The sequence below is a fragment of the Salvelinus alpinus genome, chromosome 13 (assembly GCF_045679555.1).
Source record: "Salvelinus alpinus chromosome 13, SLU_Salpinus.1, whole genome shotgun sequence".
Taxonomy (NCBI): Eukaryota; Metazoa; Chordata; class Actinopteri; order Salmoniformes; family Salmonidae; genus Salvelinus; species Salvelinus alpinus.
In genome coordinates, this window is record NC_092098.1 from 11,640,986 (window position 1) to 11,661,914 (window position 20,929).

At 44.0% G+C, this 20,929-nt stretch overlaps 1 protein-coding gene across 10 annotated transcripts in view; it reads left to right on the forward strand.

The window, feature by feature from the left end:
- Nucleotides 1–20,929, forward strand: part of LOC139537062 (latent-transforming growth factor beta-binding protein 3-like) — a 33,625-nt gene extending 12,696 nt beyond the window's left edge. Inside the window, exons 2-29 of one of the 10 annotated variants that reach the window (XM_071337906.1) lie at nt 1,796–2,077; nt 2,329–2,492; nt 2,618–2,723; nt 4,796–4,885; nt 5,113–5,229; nt 5,682–5,843; nt 5,965–6,096; nt 6,608–6,621; nt 7,299–7,368; nt 7,515–7,601; nt 7,748–7,876; nt 9,266–9,397; nt 9,498–9,626; nt 9,758–9,877; nt 10,374–10,496; nt 11,076–11,198; nt 11,763–11,882; nt 13,603–13,731; nt 13,963–14,133; nt 14,691–14,777; nt 14,916–15,044; nt 15,170–15,307; nt 15,431–15,571; nt 16,088–16,216; nt 17,251–17,412; nt 17,958–18,053; nt 18,196–18,324; nt 19,849–20,929. In XM_071337906.1, the coding sequence (XP_071194007.1) occupies nt 1,796–2,077; nt 2,329–2,492; nt 2,618–2,723; nt 4,796–4,885; nt 5,113–5,229; nt 5,682–5,843; nt 5,965–6,096; nt 6,608–6,621; nt 7,299–7,368; nt 7,515–7,601; nt 7,748–7,876; nt 9,266–9,397; nt 9,498–9,626; nt 9,758–9,877; nt 10,374–10,496; nt 11,076–11,198; nt 11,763–11,882; nt 13,603–13,731; nt 13,963–14,133; nt 14,691–14,777; nt 14,916–15,044; nt 15,170–15,307; nt 15,431–15,571; nt 16,088–16,216; nt 17,251–17,412; nt 17,958–18,053; nt 18,196–18,324; nt 19,849–20,024 (3,587 nt within the window). In that variant the 3' untranslated portion in view covers nt 20,025–20,929. Of the gene's footprint in view, nt 1–1,795; nt 2,078–2,328; nt 2,493–2,617; nt 2,724–4,795; nt 4,886–5,112; nt 5,230–5,681; nt 5,844–5,964; nt 6,097–6,607; nt 6,622–7,298; nt 7,369–7,514; nt 7,602–7,747; nt 7,877–9,265; nt 9,398–9,497; nt 9,627–9,757; nt 9,878–10,373; nt 10,497–11,075; nt 11,199–11,762; nt 11,883–13,602; nt 13,732–13,962; nt 14,134–14,690; nt 14,778–14,915; nt 15,045–15,169; nt 15,308–15,430; nt 15,572–16,087; nt 16,217–17,250; nt 17,413–17,957; nt 18,054–18,192; nt 18,325–19,848 lie in introns of all 10 variants that reach the window. The other 9 variants (XM_071337911.1, XM_071337908.1, XM_071337904.1 and 6 more) reach the window with 9 other exon arrangements.

A 20,929-nucleotide genomic window follows, 5' to 3' on the forward strand; every position in this document is an offset into this window, starting at 1 on the left:
CACAGCATATCTTGAATTAAGTTTTGATTGCATTCTTTATACTGAACGTCTCAGTCTGGTATGTACTCCTAGCTCCCAGATCTTGGCTCCCACTGTTTCATCTGATTCTCCTTTTTAGGGAGAAAAGTGGCTACTATAAAAGTAAACACAAAGGGAAACCTACAGAGCGGTATATATGGCATGAAGCTCTTTCTTTAAGCAGAGCTCTTGTGGTTTAAAATATTTTCCAAATCTCAGTAAAAAGCCATCATTTGTATTAGTGTTCTGCTCTGGCCTGCTCTGGATCTGTCTCCGTCCGTTAGGACATTCATACGGTAGTCACGTGCGATATCTCAGACAACACTGGCCTGATTTTGACGAAACTTGGGTGAATGATGTGTCTTGCCATAGAGGTCCGGCATTTACAAAAATACACTGATTGGCCAGATGGTGGCGCTATATTAAGAGATTGAAAATGCACACTTTGAAAGGTCACGCCTCTCACCCCGTTTGACCTAAAGTCATGAAATTCGGTACATACTGTAGGTCCCTCTCCTCACAAGGAACCCATTTGCCTCAGGGACCCATAAGGTCTGCCATGATGGATTTTCCGCCATTTTGAATATTGTGAAAAAAACTTTAAATGCTACTCTTCTGGCATCGAATGACCAATCTGTACGGAACCTGATACGTGGCATCTATGGACAAAGCTCTCTCAAAGCAATCTTTTCCAGAGTAGTACCTAAAACAATATGGCCGGTATTGACCAATAAACATTCACGTGGGTGTGGTCTGGCACATAAATGCATATAAATCTAAATTTGGTACACATGTTGCAAGCACTGTCAAGACTCAACATATGCAAGAACATTCATATCGACCACACATTGACATTATAATGGGCACATGTTTATATCTCTTGATTTGTTTTACTCAGAGTCCTGAGATTTGGCACACATGCTCAGGGATGTGAGTCTAGCTAATCCATGCAATATCTCAGACACCACTGGTCTGATTTTGACAAAAAGTATGTGTGAATTGTGTGTCTTGATGCGTCTTGCCATAAAAATCCTTCATTTGGAAAATTACACTGATTGGCCCAAGGGAGGTGCTATAGTAATCAACTGTACATACATTAATTATACGTAATATCTCTGACACCACTGGTGCTATTTATTATTTTTTATCCTCTTTTTCTCCCCAATTGCGTGATATACAATTACGATCTCGTGTCATCGCCGAGATTCCCAATGGGCTTGGGATAGGCAAAGGTTGAGTCATGCGTCCTTCGAAACATGGCACGCCAAATCGCGCTTCTTAACACCCGGCCACTTAACCCGGAAGCCAGCCGCACCGACGTGTCAGAGGAAACACTGTCCAACTGACGACCGAAGTCAGCCTGCAGGCGCCCGGCCCACCACAAGGAGTCGCTAGAGCGCGATGAGCCAAGTAAAGCCCGCCCCGGCCAAACCCTCCCCGAACCCGGGCGACGCTGGGACAATTGTGCGCCACCCTCACTGGTCCAATTTTTACGAAACTTGGGTGAATGATGCGTCTTGCCATAGAGATCTGGGATTTACAAAATTGCACTGATTGTCCACCATCATTTGTGGGGGATGACATGTTTATTTTCTACAGGAACTATGGTACTGCTATTATAAAAGTCCCAACTGTTCTCTGTTTAAAATAATGTTCCAAATGAAAAAAAGCACAACATTACATTATGTTGATGATGTTCACCATGTGTACATGTTTTTCCTCTCCTCATGTCTTGGTGATGTGTTTTACGCCTCTTTCTCTCTCCCTGTCTCTTTAGTTGTGTGTCCACTGACCTGCATGAATGGAGGGGCGTGCAGCTCGCGGACCCACTGCCTGTGCCCGCCAGGTTTTACTGGTCGCCTGTGCCAGTTCCCGCTCCGGCAGATGCCTGAGGCCCAGGCGGCGCGGGGCAACAAGCAACCCGTCTACACGCTGTCAGTGCTGCCAGACGGCCAGAGCCAGGGAGAGCAGGCGGCCATGGGGCGGCCACAGCTGACACAGACCCACTCTGTGTTCACCCTTCCCCTGGCACAGGGGGCAGGCCACCACTCATCAGAAGGTACCCATCATGGCAAACTGTGGGCACTGAAACCACAGTCATATTGCTGTATATATCAATGCCTGTGCCCATATAGCAGTTTGTTTTGGGTGGCATGGTAAAGAACTGGAATCATATTCATGTAATCTCCCATGTGTTTGTCTCTCCCTGTCTTTCTTGGCGTCTACCTTCTCTCTGCTACTCTCTCTCACTCGCGGCACTCTTTCTCTTTCTCTCTCTCTCTCTCTCGCTCTATTGTTCTCTATTTTCAGTGCAGTTCAATGTCCGTGTCCACCACGCACACGACACATCCGTTGTCATCCATCCTCTCGACCAATCGGATTCAAAGCCCCCTCATAAAACCGTGACACGCTTGACCACTCAGACTCACAAACCCAGGGGGCGGTGCTTCCAGGAGACCACGCCCAAACAAGCTGTGAGTTACACCACCATATCAACATAGTGATTGTCACTTTACATACAATAAGTGTATTATGGTTTTTCAAACGCCATTGTGTGCATTTCCCTCTTTCCTTCTCTCTCTCACGCCATGTGCTTCAGTGTAGCAGTACCCCTCTCCCTGTACTGACCAATCAGGAGGACTGCTGTGGAAGTGTCGGGAACTCTTGGGGACAAAACAAATGTTATAAATGTCCCAAGCTACCATGTGAGTAACAAATGCCTCAGAATGGAATTCTTGACTTGCTTAAGTGTAAGTGTGTGTGTGTGTGTGTGTGTCCTTTCTAGACTACTGGTGATCTGCCATTCTTTCATTTGTGATCTTCTATCCTACATCTCTAACTGCATATCTGTCATGTATAGTGATTATTATCTATCATGTATAGTGATTATTATCTGTCATGTATAGTGATTATTATCTGTCATGTATAGTGATTATTATCTGTCATGTAGAGTGATTATCTGTCATGTAGAGTGATTATCTGTCATGTATAGTGATTATTATCTGTCATGTATAGTGATTATTATCTGTCATGTATAGTGATTATTATCTGTCATGTAGAGTGATTATTATCTGTCATGTAGAGTGATTATTATCTGTCATGTATAGTGATTATTATCTGTCATGTAGAGTGATTATCTGTCATGTATAGTGATTATTATCTGCCAGGTGTGACAACTGAGCTTCCATTGTTTATAATCTAACTCCTTGGCAGATGTCCATCTGATCTCGATCTCTGCTGTTATACGCATTAAGTCATTTGTTTATGGAGCCAGAAACACCAAGCGTCCACGCCAATAATTCATTCCCAGCTTATGAAATAATGAGCCTGCATTAACGCAAGCAATTTCTGTATGTCTATGTTTGTGTAAGTGTGTATGCATGTGTGTGTATATGTGTGAGTTTGTGTGTGTGTCTGTGTGTGTGTGTGTGTGTAAGTGTGCAAGTGAGTGCGAGAGAGCGAGAGAGAAAAAAACTCTGCAGTTACGTGTCTTCCCCTGTGCCAGGCCAGTGGAATACTGTCATCGAATTGCCGAAAATTGAATTTCAAGCTGCGCCCCATGAAAATCTTGGCCAATTTACCTTTTTCCATTTTTCTATTACTCCATTCCTCAGTTGTGAGTCAGACAAAGAAACCTTTGTAAGAAAAGGATAGTTATGGTTCATCTTTAAACGTGGGGCAGCAGGATCCCTGTCTGGCATTCTTCTCGTCTCTTTTCTGGTAACGTTGAAGGAACGTTGTATTGTTTTCATGAGACATGTCTTCTGCGAATGAACAGACAAAAGCAACAAGTGGAAAATATGATTCTGGGCTTTTCTTTGGAAGCATGAACTTTTTTAAAAGTTGTACTTTTCTTCCATCTATTTTTGAAAGGTATTCTGGAACGCGATGCTCCCACAGTTTCCCACAAAAGCATTCTTTCAATTTTTCTGCCTGGAGGAAAAATCACTCAGAGGCCACTATTTGTTCTATCATCATTTGATTCCTTCTGTTGAATCTCTCTTTCTCCCAGATGAAGAGGAGTTTCACTTGGTCGCTCACCCCTCTTTTATTTCCCCTCTCTTAGTACTCCTTGGGTCATACTCATGCTTGGATACCTGTAATCTCTCAAACCCGGGCTCTGATCCAACGTGTCTCATCTATACACATATCTCTGTCCCGTGGAATCCCACACATTTACTGTCACGCTGCCTATACTGACAGTGTGTTCAGACTGAACAAGGAACAGCTAAATTAGCTATTTAGTCCAGGGCAGCAGGTAGCCTAGCAGTTAAGAGCATTTGGCCAGTAGCCGAAGGGTCGCTGGTTTGAATCCTTGAGATGGTAAAGTGGAAAAAAATCTGATATTCTGCCCTTGAGCAAGGCAGATAACCCCCAACAACAACTGCCCCCCGGTTGCCGACGACTTGGATGTCGATTAAGGCAGCCCCCCGCACCTCTCTGATTCAGAGGAGTTGAGTTAATGCGGAACACACATTTTTGGTTGAATGCATTCAGTTGTGCAACTGACTAGGTATTCCCTTTCACTAGTGTATGACTAACTGGAAGCAATGACCACAGACGCTACTGCTATTAGAAACAGAATAGGATCATTCTGACGTAGGCCTGATCCATTACTTAATGGTTTAGTTCAGGCCTGTCTTTCTTCTCAGATTCTCAGACATTTTATGAGACATTATTTTATTTTCGTTGATGAGCTGTGTGTAGTCTCCCCTTCCTCTCTCATTCTTCCATTCTCTCCCCTTTTCATCCCCCCCCTTCTCTGCCTTACCCTCAGATCCTGGGGTGAAGCTGCAGACCATCATAGAAGACTATGGTTCCACCTGCCCTCAGGGCTATAAGAGACTCAACAGCACCCACTGTCAAGGTAGCATGAACATACTGCCTCTCCCCTGACTGATTCAACGCACATCAGGAGGATGTATCAAACAATAGATCATTTACACAAGTTTCACCACATTTTGTTTGGTACGCATTTGGTATGCCCGGTATGAGTGTAAATCTTTGCCCATTTGCTTCACTGATGTGAGGAGAAAAAAGCCACTCCTCACGTTCTCTCTGTCCCCCACTCTTTCTTTGTCTCTCACCCTTAAGACATCAACGAGTGCACCATGCATGGGGTGTGTCAGAACGGAGAATGCCTGAACACCCAGGGTAGTTTCCTGTGTGCCTGTAAGCCTGGCTTCACCCTGGACAGGACCAGATGTGTGGGTGAGACTCAGAACCTCCTCCAGGCAGACCTGCTCTCCACACAACTCTGCATTCACTCAGCACAGCCATATCGCTTTCAGTAGCAGCAGCACTATACACTATACATCCTCTCCTCACATGTATGTGAAGATGAATTGTTGTGGGGTTTTCATTTGTTGGCAGTGGAGAGGTCAAGGTGTGACCTCAGCGCCTGATAGGTAGACGAGCTGAATATGTTTCACATCCACAAAGCTGTCATCAAAGCTAGCCTTTTCTGTCCCAATAGTTAGTCCAGTATTTTCACACATCCCTTATGTCCATTATATAAAATGCCACATCTGAAATAACCGAAATGTCATATGATTTTCCCTTCAAGAAACAGCACTACCCTTAGTGACCTCTTCTGTAAGCCTAATGTCCTAACTCCAACCTCTGTTGTGTTTTGCTCTCTTCTGATTGGTCCTGGCTGTCAGAGTCTCCTTCTCCGGTGGAGCAGGGCCAGTGCTTCCTCATAGCAACAGAGGCGGGTCGCTGTGAGCACGCCCTACCCACGTCCCTGTCCCAGGAGATGTGCTGCTGCACCGTGGGCAAGGCCTGGGGCTCCAACTGTGAGAGGTGTCCCCAAGACGGCACGGGTCAGTGGGATGCTAGAGTAGGAGAGTGGGGCTCGGTTTCTAATATTTGACAGGTCAGATGCTGTATCATCTCATCCCCTCTTGTTTTTCCACCTCCATTCCTCTCTCCCTGGTCCGTTAGCCTCCTTCAGTAAGATTTGTCCAGCAGGGAAGGGCTACTTCCTCCATAGTGTCCGGGAGACGGTGGCGTTCCCACCTCAGATCCACTCCAGCCTGGAGCAGGTCCCCCTCAAGCCTGACAAGAAGAAAGACAGTGAGTCACTGTGGCTTCCCCCAGAAAGTAGATGAAGGGTGGACATGATTACCTTTGTCCGCCTGCCAACAGATGTACTTCATTCTGGATTCACTTAGTCGCTTAGAACGATGCTATTGCTAAGATTTTTTGAGAGTGCAGTCGGGCTATTGGGGATGCCTCCAAATTACTGGGACTTTAGAGTGCTTAAAAATCAAATCAAATGTTATTTGTCACATGTGCCGAATACAACAGGTGTAGACCTTACCGTGAAATGCTTACTTACAAGCCCTTAACCAACAGTGCAATTTTAAGAAAATATTTACTAAAGTAAAAAAAGTGACACAATAACAAAAATGAGGCTCTGCAGTATATACTGCCGGTACCGGTACCAAATCAATGTGCTGCGGTACAGGTTAGTCGAGGGAATTGAGGTAATATGTACATATAGGGATAAAGTGACTAAATTCATCATCTGTAAATAATTATTCAGCATTTTGACCTGTTTTTCTCTGTGTGTTCTCTTTTTCAGAAGTCAAGCACCCGGTAAGAAACTGTTTTTCTTTAGGCACCATTCATTGTGTGAGAGACTGTGAGTTTGCAGCTCCTCTTAGACAGGCCTGTGTCTCTACAGTGGTGGAAAAAATAACAAACTGTCATTTTTGAGTAAAAATAAAGATACCTTAATAGAAAATGACTCAAGTAAATGTCACACAGTAAAATTCTCTTTGAGTAAAAGTCTAAAAGTATTTGATTTAAAATATACCTAAGTATAAAAAGTAAAAGTTAAAATAATAAAAAATTCCTTATATTAAGATAACCAGATGGAACCATTTTCTTGTTTTTTTAATTTACGGAATCCACCAGCACTCCAACATTCAGACATAATTTTACAAATGAAGCATGTGTGTTTAGTGAGTCCGCTTGATCAGAGGCAGTAAGGATGACCAGGGATGTTCGTTTGACAACTGTGTGAATTTGACTGTTTTCCTGTCCTGCTAAGCATTCAAAATGTAACGAGTACTTTTGGGTGTCAAGGAAAATGTATGGAGTAAAAAGTACAATATTTTCATAAGGAATGTAGTCAAGTAAAAGTAAAAGTAGTCAAAAATATAAATAGTGAAGTAAAGTACAGATACCCCCCAAAAACTATTTAAGTAGTACTTTAAAGTATTTTTACTCAAGTACTTTACACCACTGTGTCTCTTTGCCCTGTCCTGTAGGAGGAGCCTCCAGAGACAACCACACCCATGCAGCTGTCTCCCATCAGCACCCATGGCCCCCGTGTACCTGGTACGCCTCTCATTCCTTTATTATTTATTCATTCAGGAAGTCCTACTAAGGTCAAGAGAGACCTTTTTGTTAGGGAAACCTGTTGATATCCAGGGAGACATGGGGCCTTGATTTGGGTCTGTCTGTTTCTCTGGTTGGTCCCAAAGTGATCATCACCAAGCCCACCCCTCCGCCCATCATCAGGTTGAACCCAGGCAGTGACCCCCTGGAGGTGGCACAGACGCAGGTCTCACGTGAGTTCCACTACACAGTCCAATCAAAACTATTATCAGCCTATTAACTCTCAGCCTACAGCTGCAATGTTGTTGTCTCCATGATGGGATGTACAGTACAGAGATCAACTGTCTTAGGTAGATTACTGTGTGCCCCCTCCCCACAGCAGAGACAGATGAGTGCAGGCTGAACAGGAACCTCTGTGGCCATGGGGAGTGTGTCAACGTGCACACTGGCTACAAATGTGAGTGTTATGCTGGCTACCGGCTCCACCCTCAGAGGAACGCCTGTGTGGGTAAGTCAAGGGACAGGACAGGGGAATGGCCAAAGGGATGGGAGGGATTTACTGGGTAAAGATTTTGACCAGAGCCATGTAGGCACTCTGTATCCAAATAGTTCAATTGTGACCGACGGGCTTGATTCGGTCTTATGTAGCAAAATTGTGTTTTTGACTTTGGATAAAGGTAGAGACTCAGACTCATACACTACAGTTGAGGAACAATGGGAAAATACAGTACCAGTCAAAAGTTTGGACACACCTACACACTCCAGGGTTTTTCTTAATTTTGAAAAATTTTCTACATTGTAGAATAATAGTGAAGACATCAGAACAATGAAATAACACATATGGAATCATGTAGTAAACATGGTGAAAATATGCGGTTGTGTGTTTGGCTATTGTGGTTAGCTAATAGAAATACATATTGTGTTTTCGCTGTAAAACATTTTTAAAATCGTAAATGATGGCTGGATTCACAAGATGTTTATCTTTCATTTGCTGTATTGGACTTGTGATTTCATGAAATTATATTATATGATATCCCTGTCCCGTTAGGCTAGGCTATGCTAGTCAGCTTTTTTGATGAGGAGGATCCCGGATCCGGGATGGATATTAAGTAAATTAACTTGCAATGAAAATGGCTTTCTGACAAAATTAGAAATGTATATTGTCTGAAAATGTAGCTAGCTAGACTCTTTTACCCATATACATGGATGAACGCTTCTCCCTCTCTGTTACGGATGCCATCGTTGCCCTTAATTTGAATATGTAATCTGGAGACAAGTGTTTTATACAACAGCCTTTTGTGTGTTCTCTTTTCGACTCCCTCCACATATTTGCAATCAAACGCCAGAATTTTCTCCATCTCCTTAGCTATCATACTCTGCTTCCACCGGGCATTCCACTGATTTCCACAGTTTTGCAGTAATTCGTTATCTTAAAAAAAAAAAAAAACAGGGTTAGAAAGGATTACCTACACATACTGAGCAGCCCTTTGTTATAGACAGAAGCGTTCTACATGGTAGACCAATCCAAACTCATCTCTCGGCATGTCCAGCCCATCCATTATCTCAGTCAATCATGGCTAGCGGGAAGGTTCCAGCCTTTTTCCGTGGCTAAACCAACTAGGCTTGTAATTTAACAATTTTATTCATATTTACAGATGGCATACAAGTTTGTTATTAAGGCACATGAAAGTTCACATGTTTCAGAAGGCATTTCTGCCAATAAACACATTTTGATTAAAAATAAATGTTTACGTTCAAATGCCTCTCTTGTGAAGTAGTGATGTGTGACATATGCCTAGTTTTAAGAAATGAGTCACAATTGAACTTGGGTGTTAATTCTCTAATGGAGTTGTAATCTCTGAATTCCCTAAACTTCTAAGTTATCCCTCTCTGCCAGATGATGATGAATGTGACGCTGAGCCATGTGGCCACAGCAGAGGAATCTGCATCAACACAGAAGGCTCCTACCGCTGCCGCTGTCTCCATGGCTACAAGCTCCTGGTGTACCATGGGAAGCTCAGGTGTATAGGTGAGTGGTGTGGTGTGGGTTCAATTGTTCAAATGTTATCTTTTAGTCATCACGTTGTCACTTGGGATTTTGCATGAGTGTGTTTTGATCTTATCTTTAGATGTGAATGAGTGCTCCAAGCCGGACATCTGTGGGCAGGGGGGTCAGTGTGTTAATCTGCCAGGGTCCTACAAGTGTGAGTGTCACAAAGGCTTCAGGAGCAAGTCACAACGCCAGCCAGCATGTGAAGGTAAGAGCGGCATCTGCTGCCCTCATATTTCTTTGTGTGTGCAGTGTGTGTACGTATATGTATGTGTGTCCGCATTGGTTTAATAATGTTTATGGGTGTCTGTGTTTGTCTCATGTCTTCTAATGCCTCAGATATAAATGAGTGTCTGGACCCCAACAGTTGTCCCAATGACCAGTGTGAGAACACACCAGGCTCCTACGAGTGTGTTCCCTGCTTACCTGGTCACCAGGCCCAGGGTGGGGTCTGCTACGGTGAGACCCAGTAACTTCACGTATGCATACTGAAGAGAACGCACACCAATCAACTCTTTTCATTACCTAGAACTGTCTATCTCACTGTTGTTATACCTTTTCTAACTTGCGCCATTATGTTTGCTGATGTGTTGCCCCCTAGTGGCCAATCCACCATAGTTGGCTTTACTAAAGAGGATAGTCTAATGGCAACAGGGAAAGCAAGGCAAATCAGCAATTAGAATATTGAATCTGTACATTCAATATGTTGATCTTCCCCAGTTAGTTTTGTCTGAACCATGACATTGAAGGCATTCACTATTCAGAGCTGTGTGTGATGTAGAGAATGGATTTGATCAGTCATAGTCAATAAATCAGCCATAGGGAGTCTGTCCCAGACACACAGGGCCAGCAGGCAGGATGACAACAGGCACTGGGCCAGTCCAGAGCTGGTATTCCTCTGTATGACTGATTGTTTCCACCCCTACCCCCTGCAACCCCTCCACCTCTCCACTAGATGTCAATGAGTGCCAGAAGCGCGGTGTGTGTCCCAACGGGCGCTGTGAGAACCTCCCAGGAACCTACCGCTGCCTCTGTAACGAGGGCTTCCTCCCAGCAGCAGACAGCAAAGGCTGCAGAGGTCAGTGCACTGATTAATGTTAAATATAATATCTCTTAATGCTGCACAGACACTATTTTATGCTTGCAGACTTGCAGTGCTGTAGTGGTTACCAGTATTTCTGCACAATATTGAAAAAAGAGAACTAGGTAGCCTAGCGGTTAGAGAGGCGAGCCAGCAACCAGACGGTTGCCAGTTGGCCAGCAACCAGACGGTTGCCAGTTCGATATCCGTGAATGGCGGGAAAAATCTGTCGGGAAGTGAGCTCGCAACCGGAGGGTTGCTGGTATCAAATCCTAGATGCAATTTCCTGCCGTTGTGCCATTGAACAAGGCACTTAACTCCAACAGCTCCTCGGGCTCCCCTGCACCTCTCCCAAACCAGGCCCACCTAATTAAAAACATTCAAAGAATGGAAAAAAAATTACATTTCTGCATTCTGTGAATGCATGTGTCTTTCGGATGGGTCGGGTTAAAAGCGGAAGTCAAATTTCAGTTGGACCTTGTGTGCAATTGACCAGTAACGTGATCTTATTACCCGAATGGGTATGCGGGTATTCTATTGACAGGCTGCATGTGTCTCCTCCTCTTTCCCCTCCAGACATTGACGAGTGTGAGGATGACAGACTGTGTGCCAACGGGCGCTGTGTCAACACGGAAGGCTCCTTCCAGTGCCAGTGCTACCCAGGATACCAGCGTACTCAGGAGGGCAGCCATTGTGAAGGCAGGAGCTACTTGTTACTACTCACTACAGCGTCATGGAAACGTTAACAACATTAGTACACTACCAGTGAAGTATAAGTAATATGCTCACTGCATAGGCAGCGCGTGAGTTTCCGATTTGCAGAAGCTATTTGTTTACCATGAACCTTTTCCTTTATGATAATGCATTGCATGCGTCTATCATCACATTTGCAGACGAAAGCAAGATATTCCTAGTGTGATAAGTACAGAGATTGGGTAGTCATAAGTAAGGTTAGGTTATTAATATAACTCAATCGTATAACCCTCCCAAATTGCGGGCTTCTTGATTATAGGCTATGCCCTTGTGATTTAAAACATTTTAAAGAAACAAATTCTCTTTGGCTAAATCATACTCTCTGGTGTAGTATTTTGAATGGTTTTATTTATTTCTGTATGGACAGGAGTAATTATATATTTTTGGCTAATTTAATTCAATTTACTTTAAGGGGAGCTTTGCCTATTGGGTATGCTGCCCATGGTCCACTGTATAGAGCTGGTGATCAAACACATGGCCGCTGTTTGATTGTCTCTTTTCCTCCCTCAGATATAAATGAATGTGAGCGTCCCTCTAACTGCCAGAGGGGGCGCTGTATCAACAGCATGGGATCCTACCGCTGTGAATGTCAGAAGGGTTACATGCTGGTCGGAGGTCGGAGGTGCCAAGGTCAGTCCGTCTCCACCCTCTCCATTAGTTTCAGGGAGATAAAGTAGCAGTCAAAAGTTTGGACACACCTACTCATTCAAGGGTTTTCTTTTTTTAAACTATTTTCTACATTGTAGAATAATAGTGAAGATGTCAAAACTGTGAAATAACACATATGGAATCATGTAGTAAATAAAAAAGTGTTAATCAAATTATATTTTATATTTTAGATTCTTCAAAGTAGCCACCTTTTGCCTTGATGACAGCTTTGCACACTCTTGGTATTCTCTCAACCAGTTTCACCTGGAATGCTTTTCCATACAGTCTTGAAGGAGTTCTTACATATGCTGAGCACTTGTTGGCTGCTTTTACTTCCCTCTGCGGTCTAACTCATCCCAAACCATCTCAATTGGGTTGAGGTCAGGTGATTGTGGAGGCCAGGTCATCTGATGCAGAACTCCATCAATCTCCTTCTTGGTCAAATAGCCCTTACACAGTCTGGAGGTGTGTTGGGTGATTGTCCTGTTGGAAAACAAATGATAGTCCCACTAAGCGCAAACCAGATGGGCTGGTGTATCACTGCAGAATGCTGTGGTAGCCATGCTGGTTAAGTGTGCCTTGAATTCTAAATAAATCACTGACAGTGTCACCAGCAAAGCACCCCCACACCATCACACCCCCTCCTCCATGCTTCACGGTGGAAACCACACATCCATTCACCTACTCTGTGTCTCACAAAGCGGTTGGAACCAAAAATCTCAAATTTGGACTCATCAGACCAAAGGACAGATTTCCACCGGTCCAATGTAGCTCGTGTTTCTTGGCCTAAGCAAGTCTCTTCTTATTATTGGTGTCCTTTAGTAGTGGTTTATTGGTAGCAATTCTACCATGAAGGCCTGATTCACGCAGTGTTCTCCTCTGAACAGTTGATGTTGAGATGTCTGTTATTGAACTTTGTGAAGCATTTATTTGGGCTGCAATCTGAGGTGCAGTTAACTCTAATGAACTTACCCTCTGCAGCAGAGGTGACTCTGGGTCTTTTGAGCCAGTTTCATCATAGCGCTTGATGGTTTTTACACTTGAAGAAACTTTAAAAGTTCCTGAAATTTTCCGCATTGACTGGCCTTCATGTCTTAAATTAATGATGGACTGTAATTTCTTATTGCTTATTTGAGCTGTTCTTGCCATAGTAGAGACTTGGTCTTTTACCAAATAGGGCTATATTCTCTATACCACCCCTACTGTGTCACAACACAACTGATTGGCTCAAACGCATTAAGAAGGAACGAAATTCCACAAATAACTTTTAACAAAGCACACCTGTTAATTGAATTGCATTCCAGCTGACTACCTCATGAAGCTGGTTGAGAGAATACCAAGAGTGTGCAAAGCTGTCATCAAGGCAAAGGGTGGCTATTTTGAAATATATGAAATATCAAATATATTTTGATTTGTTTAACACGTCTTTGGCTACTGCATGATTCCATATGTGTTATTTCATAGTTTTGATGTCTTCACTATTATTCTACAATGTAGAATAAAAAAATAAATTAAATAAAAACCCTTGAATGAGTAGGTGTGTCCAAACTTTTGACTGGGGACTGTAAATCATTAGTGTTAACCATTCTGGCAGTTGAGCTTTGTAACCAGTGGAAACTGTCATAAGTCAAGCTTAATGGAACTCATGAGGATTGTAACAGATGTTTGTAACACATTCTCCCTCTCGCTCTCTCCCACCCAGACATAGATGAGTGTGCGACAGACAGGGGTCTGTGTCAGCCGCATGGTGTGTGTGAGAACAGACAGGGCTCCTATGTGTGTGTGTGCAAAGACGGCTTCATCCTGTCTGAGGACAAGCACAGCTGTGAGGGTAAGATTACTGATATCTTCTCACCCCTCTCTCTGTATAGCTATATTCCACACACACACACACACACACACACACACACACACACACACACACACACACACACACACACACACACACACACACACACACACACACACACACACACACACACACACACACACACACACACACACACACACACACACACACACACACTCCAATCTATTTCCTCTCTGCCCCCTTCCCCTCCAGAGATTGAGGTGGCCGTGGAAGATAAGAAGGAGTGTTACCTGAACCTGGATGACACAGTGTTCTGTGACAGTGTCCTGGCCACCAACGTCACCAAGCAGGAGTGCTGCTGCTCCATCGGCGTGGGCTGGGGGGACCACTGTGAGATCTACCCCTGCCCTGTCTACCACTCATGTACGTACCTCAGGCCCAACACAGGGGTTAAAGGAGCTGAGATGACACAGTCTAATACAGACAGAATCATGTCTTATCTACAAAATATATTCCCAAATAAATATATTCTCAAATAAATATATTCTCAAATATTTTATTTTCTCTGTTAGCTGTGTGCACTGAACTGACATACATGATTGTTGATGACACTCCGATGTTCCGATGAAGGGAAGGAAATAGTCTATAATGAGCACCACAGCGGCGCTCAATTCAGACAGCGGTGTGAGCCCTACTGTAGCTGCTGGAAAAGTCATTCATGAATGGGGAGGTTAACTTGGCCCCCAGACAATCGATCTGAGATCGCGTGAAGTTTCAGTCATCTGATTTTCCTTAGGCTTTAACCCCTGGCCCAACAACATTCACACTAGTTTAACAAACCATCAAGTGGGCTGGGGGGTCAGTTCACTTATTTGAGCTGTTCAATGTCATTCATTGATCACCTTGAAGCAGGCAAATTAAGTGAATAGGTCAAGTGTGATAGGTACATTGTTTAATTGACTTCCTGTTTTTCCCTCAAGCAGCTGAGTTCCACTCCCTGTGTCCAGTGGGCCGAGGTTTCTACCATGAGGAGGGAGTGACTGAGTACGGCCTGTCTGTCCATAGAGGTGAGTAGCTACACAACCTCAACCCAACACTGTAGGTTTGCTGTTGTCTGATTTACAGCATTCCTTTATATGACAGTATTTGTACTCCGGGGGAGTTTGTTTGTGTTGAGATCTGTGTTCCTGTCCCTCTGTGTACAGATATCGATGAGTGTGTGCTGTTCTCCAATGAGATCTGTAAGGAGGGCCGCTGTATGAACACACAGCCTGGCTATGAATGCTACTGCCAACAGGGCTTCTACTACGACAGCAACCTACTGGAGTGCATCGGTAACCACAGGGACCCACCCCTCGCAGGCCTGCACCAAAACACACCGATGTATTATTACATATTAATACACATCAGATATCCCATTTAGTCACAGATCCTCTATGGTAATGTGTCTCCTCCTCAGATGTGAATGAGTGCCACGACGAGTCTCTGTGTACCAACGGTCAGTGTAAGAACACCAGAGGCTCCTACTACTGCACCTGTAAGTCCCCCTGGATCTATGAAGCCTCCAATAAGAAGTGTGTCATCCCCACTGTGGCAGGTGAGATCTGGCTAGAGCCCTCTACTGTACATACTGTACCCGCATCCACACACACAGGGAGGTGCAGGACAGGCCATAGAAGAGGACTGGTGATAAGTCAGCAGTGTGTTTGTGTTGTTGCAGGTGTGGATGAGTGCCAGGACTCATTGAACTGTAAGAATGGCCACTGTGTGGACACCCCTGGGTCCTACTACTGCATCTGCTCTCCCCCCTGGATCCTGGCCACGGACCGCAACAGCTGTGTGACCCCAGAGGAGCAGGCTGGTGAGTGGAGGAGAGGGTACTGCTGTCCTTAGCAGGGCAGGAGGTGGGCTCAGGAATCTCGGGATGGATGATTGCGAGATGGGGTGGTGTGAGCGAGGCTGGGTAGCCTAGTTCACAGTGGGTTGGTTCTCAGTGGTGTGTCTGAAGGTTGAATGAGAGAATGTTTTTTAATGTTAGTTCCAGTCTAACACTACTAATCAGCCAGACCTGCCCCTTCAGCCTCACCCGCTCTGACATTTACATAACCTCATGTCTGTCACATACATCAGAGATAAACTCAAACACAACCCTGGTCCTATAGCCACTTCCTGGCCCGTGTTCACTGTAAGGATCAGTGTTCACTGTTGTACCTATAGACACCCAAACACTCTGCATGCTCTCAGGAAGCAGTGTAACGTAGCGATCTGCCTGCAGGCCTGTTCAACGTCACTTTAAGCTGTGAGCTGGCCCCAGGCTGGTGTCCGTCCGTCCGTAGGTTGTGTAACCGTGTCTGTGGTGTCTGTGGTGCCCTTGCAGATATCAATGAGTGCCAGGACCCCTCGTACTGTAAGAATGGGAGGTGTGTGAACACGCCCGGCTCCTTTCACTGTATATGTACCCAGCCCCTCACCTTCAGCGCAGCGCTCAAACAGTGTGTCTATGACGGTGGGTATAACCAATCGGCGCTCAGCTCACCTGAGCCTGACCAATCAGTGCTTAGCTCACCTGAGTTTTGGCTTACCTGTACACCTGCCACTCCTGCTACTCTTTTTTAACTCCTCCCCCTTTGAGCCCCCTCTCCCCAATAATGACCCTATGCACAGGCTCACCACTCCCCCTCTTGCTTGTTTCTATAGAAACACACTCTCAGTTTAGTGAGGGAGATCACGAGACTTGAGTTAGTCAACGTGATCTCAGTTCTATAGATGCAGTGTGATCTCTGTTGTACATTTCTCCGTTTCCGTGGTTGTCCCACTAAGCTTGCATAGTCACAGGAAAACACTTCATCACTTCATCCTTTATTGTGTGCACTTGCTTGTGTGTCTGAGAAGCAGTGAGGGAGTAGACATGAAAGGGAGGCAAATGAGATGGCTTGTGGCATTTTCTGCACCTTCCTTTCTCCAAAGCAATGTTTCTCCTTTTAACCAAACCGTTTACTATTGTGATACATGTGATGTTGTAACATGTTGGAGACGTTGTTGTGACATTACTCTTGTGATTGTGTTACTTTCTTTCAATCATTTTGCTGTAAACTCCCACAAGTTTGAGTTGACAATACAGCTTTTACGTCATTGTATCTAGCTGATCTTTATGGCTCCATCCTCGTGTGTGACGTGTGACCGTAAATGAATGTGCCGAGCAGAGGTCTGGTATAGCTCTGAGCCCTACCACCTCAAGCTAGGCCTCATCACATATTCATATCTACCTGCTGGCTGTTAACATACTGAGTAATTACTTGCTTAATCATAGAAGTCATGAGAAGCTTCAGGATCTGGCCTGCTTGTATAATGCAGGAGAAAAGATTGGCTTCTTTATTTGATTAAATCGTACTTAAGATTCCGCTCTTTCTTTGTTTTTTCTCTCTCTCTCTCTCTCTCTCTCTCTCTCTCTCTCTCTCTCTCTCTCTCTCTCTCTCTCTCTCTCTCTCTCTCTCTCTCTCTCTCTCCCCTCCCCCCTCCCTCCCTCCTTCCCTACCTCAGACCGCACAGCGGCCCATAAGGACGTGTGTTTCCTGCAGGTGGATGAGGACCTGATCTGCAGCCAACCCAGGAACGGTTTGGTTGTCACCTACTCTGAGTGCTGCTGTCACTATGGCCGTGGCTGGGGCCCTGAGTGTAGGACCTGTCCCCAGAGAAACTCCGGTGGGCACCAGCACCATTTCTTTCACTGGTTTTTGGTCTGCTGGTCACTCCAGTTTCGGCTTTGCCCATATCAGCATAAATAGTCTAATACTAATAAATTAAAGGGCAAATGCATCTGTTTTAATATCAATATCAAATCATTTCTGGGTAACAATTAAGTACATTACTGTAACAGATTTCCACAAAAATAGCTTTTTAGCAAAGGGCTGTCTGGGAATGGTCTGAGTTGGGATAGGCAAATTGAAAACTATTTGTTATTGACAGAGATGTTTGGAACTCTCTTTGTTATTGGTCTATTAACCAATTTACCGCATGGGGATGTTACCATGGAAAGCCGAAACTACCGCCCATGCAAACATGCTGATTAGAAGGTCCTGTGTAGATTGTACATACAACCAGCAACTATCAGGAAATAACATACATAATTTTCATACGTTTCCAGTGTTAGTTTCATCAGCTGTTGTACAATATGATATAAAACACAGAAAAACTGAATTTTGACTGCACTGGGCCTTTAAGAAAACTTAATTCTTCCTCTCATTCAGGGATCTTTAACCGGCTGTGTGAGATGCACTTGGAGACAGAGTCTGATGGTGAGGGAGATTTCCTGGCAGCTTTCGCCAACTACAACCCAGGTATTGGTAAGGCCTGTAATATATTTGATTACACTCTGAATTTCTTTTGAAATATACCTCAGAGCACACCCTCTACTGTTACACCACTTGAATAATATTTTCTCTGTATCTTTCATTCTCTCTCTCTCTTCCTGTTTTGGCTCAGAAGGGGACAGCTCAGAAGAGGACTCAGATGAGTGTAGTTGTGCCAATGGTCGCTGTGTGCGTTCCTACCTGGGCACTATGTGTGAGTGTAACACAGGTTTTAGACTGGACCACTCCCGCACCCGCTGCACAGGTATGTTGACGATCCACCTGTTCTGTCTGCTTCCCTTTAACTTTGTGTTGGATTAGAGAGTGAAGGCGAATGCTTGGATTTTAGCTTCAGTTCAGTCGTCTCAATCTTTAGGTGGAGGCCAATTTGGATGCTCATCAATTCTGCCGAACAGAAGTGTCTCTGTAGAATTTGTAGCTGTTGTCCTTTGTTCAAGTGTTTTAACAGACATGCCTGCAATTTTATTTAGCATTGAAAAGAACATCTGGTTGTTGATTTTATATGCAATGTTCCCTCTAAGCTGTGTGCGTTTGTGCGCGGGCGCCAGCGCCCAGGACTGCAGCGCAGATGAAATATCAGTCCGAGCAGAGAAGCATGAGACTGAACTTCACTCAACTTTCTAGTTTTCCCCTTTAGTTAGCACTATAAACGATTCCCTCTACTGTGGGAATTGACAATATTAGCCACATTCAATGCAACATACCGAAACAAAACTAACTATGCAAGAGATGTTCTTGTAGGCAGTACGCACCAGAGTAGGATTCTATTGCATTGACAGGCACAACTCAGCCTGTACTCTACAGACCAATCAGAACTGCAGTATCCCTATATGCAAATATACAATTGCCATATATGGATCTGTGCCATTCACTTTGAACTGGACTGTGTTTACAGCATGAGTGGTCACGAGTAGATACACTTGTTTTAGAGATCAAAGTCGAGAGCTGCATGTAGCCACGTGTACACATTTGTTCATATTCTTTGCTAGTTAGTAAGTTATTAGCCCTGTTATAGATAATCAGCAATGGGGGAGTGGTTGCTTCGTACAAGAGCACAAAACGTGTGCATTTCTAGCCATCTTTGAAAAACGAGTCAGGTAAAGAGCATTTTTTCTCTCTTAAAGGGGCAGTGTTGTATTTTGAGACTGGCTTGAATAAGCTAAGTAGCCAATAGGCAGAGGGTAGGATAATTTGTCTGATTCTCGAATGGTATGGGAATAATAAAAAACTTTATTTTGTAAAGTGGGTTCTTGCATTAAACAACACGTTTTCAGTCACCTCCTTGTCTGAAAGCCTAGTGGAAAACAGGTTAATGTCAAGCCATGCATATTTTTTCAAACAGTCTCATAGAATGTAGGCCTACATTGAACACCACACATTGGCTGCTACTATAGGCTGAAAGATAGAACAGCTATTTGAAACCGCTAGTTAAAATGTTATGGGATGCATTTTCTCCATTGTTTTTGTATGGTAGGCCTCTCTGAATGGCCGACATTATGATCAAGTAGTCACAGTAGCCTACTTGGCCACTGTTATAACTGTAACGTAAAGCAGGTACAGCCTTAGTGTTCACAGTAAACGTGCGCCAAACGTTGCACAGAATTTTCACAAGTTCAAGTTTGCACGCAGCAGACCTAACATTTGCCCTGTTCCGATTTTTTGGGGAGGGAACATTGTTTATATGTAAATAGATACGCAGGCAGATGGCAAGCTCTCTGTTTTGTTTCAAACCACCTTCCTCTTTCTCTCTCCCTCTCTGTCTTTTCAGATATTGATGAGTGTGCTGAACCAGGGGTCCGAGTTAATCCATGCAAGAATGCCCGGTGCGTCAACACCATAGGCTCGTTCAAGTGCTACTGCAAAAATGGCTTTGTCCCTGCACGAAGGCCCAACATATGTGTACCAGGCACGAAGGCCCAACATACCCGTACCAGGGCTCTATAACAGCTTTATCTCTGTCAAACATACACAAATACACACAAGCAACCCCTATGTCTTATAAGTTCAATATTCAGTATGTTGTGGTGCCTTCAAAGGGCTTTGAAATGTTTGAAATGTAGAAAATGTGTTGTTGTTGGCTCCTCCTTCACTGAACTGAGATGCAGCATAGGCTTCCAGTTTGGTTCTTAGCAATTATTTTCCTTATACCTAATTAAGATAATGCTTTGGGGAAAAAAATAGAAAAAGGTAACACATTGGTTTCTTTTTTATGTATTTTTGTAATTATTATTTTTTTAACTGTTTGTGTCCTTTGACTGTTAAACTTGTGTTTTTGTTTATTTGTTGAGTTGTTTCCTTGTTTCCTTGTTGCATTGATCTCATACATCCATGAATCTTAAGCCCTCCTGCAGGCAGTTTGATGAGGAAGTTCCTGTCAAAGCCACTCCCTTCCTGTGTGTCTAAACTCCTGTATGAGTAGAAGACCCTTATTGTACAGTTTGGGATATTAGACTCTTCATTGTCCAGTTTTGTAAAGTATGTGAAGTGGAGATGACTTTGTTGCCTGTTGGATCGTTGCTTGTCAAGCTCCTGTAATCATTTGTTTTACGGGATGTTTTGGAAATAAATTGTATTTCATTGGAAACCATTTAAGTGCCTTGTAGATTGTTGACATGTGGATACTGAGTGCAAATGAAGCTAGACTATAGGTAAAAGGTAATATTCAGACCTAACTCGTGCATCCAGAGGAAATCCTCCGAAGTACGATGGAAAATCAACCCCAAAGCAAATGGAATGGCATGCTTACTGACTTCTCTTAACAAAATGACAGAGTTTGTTTGCCAATGCATTGTAAGGAACCAAAGGGACTTTGAGAGAAAGAAATTAAACAGCAGAAGTCAACCGCCAAA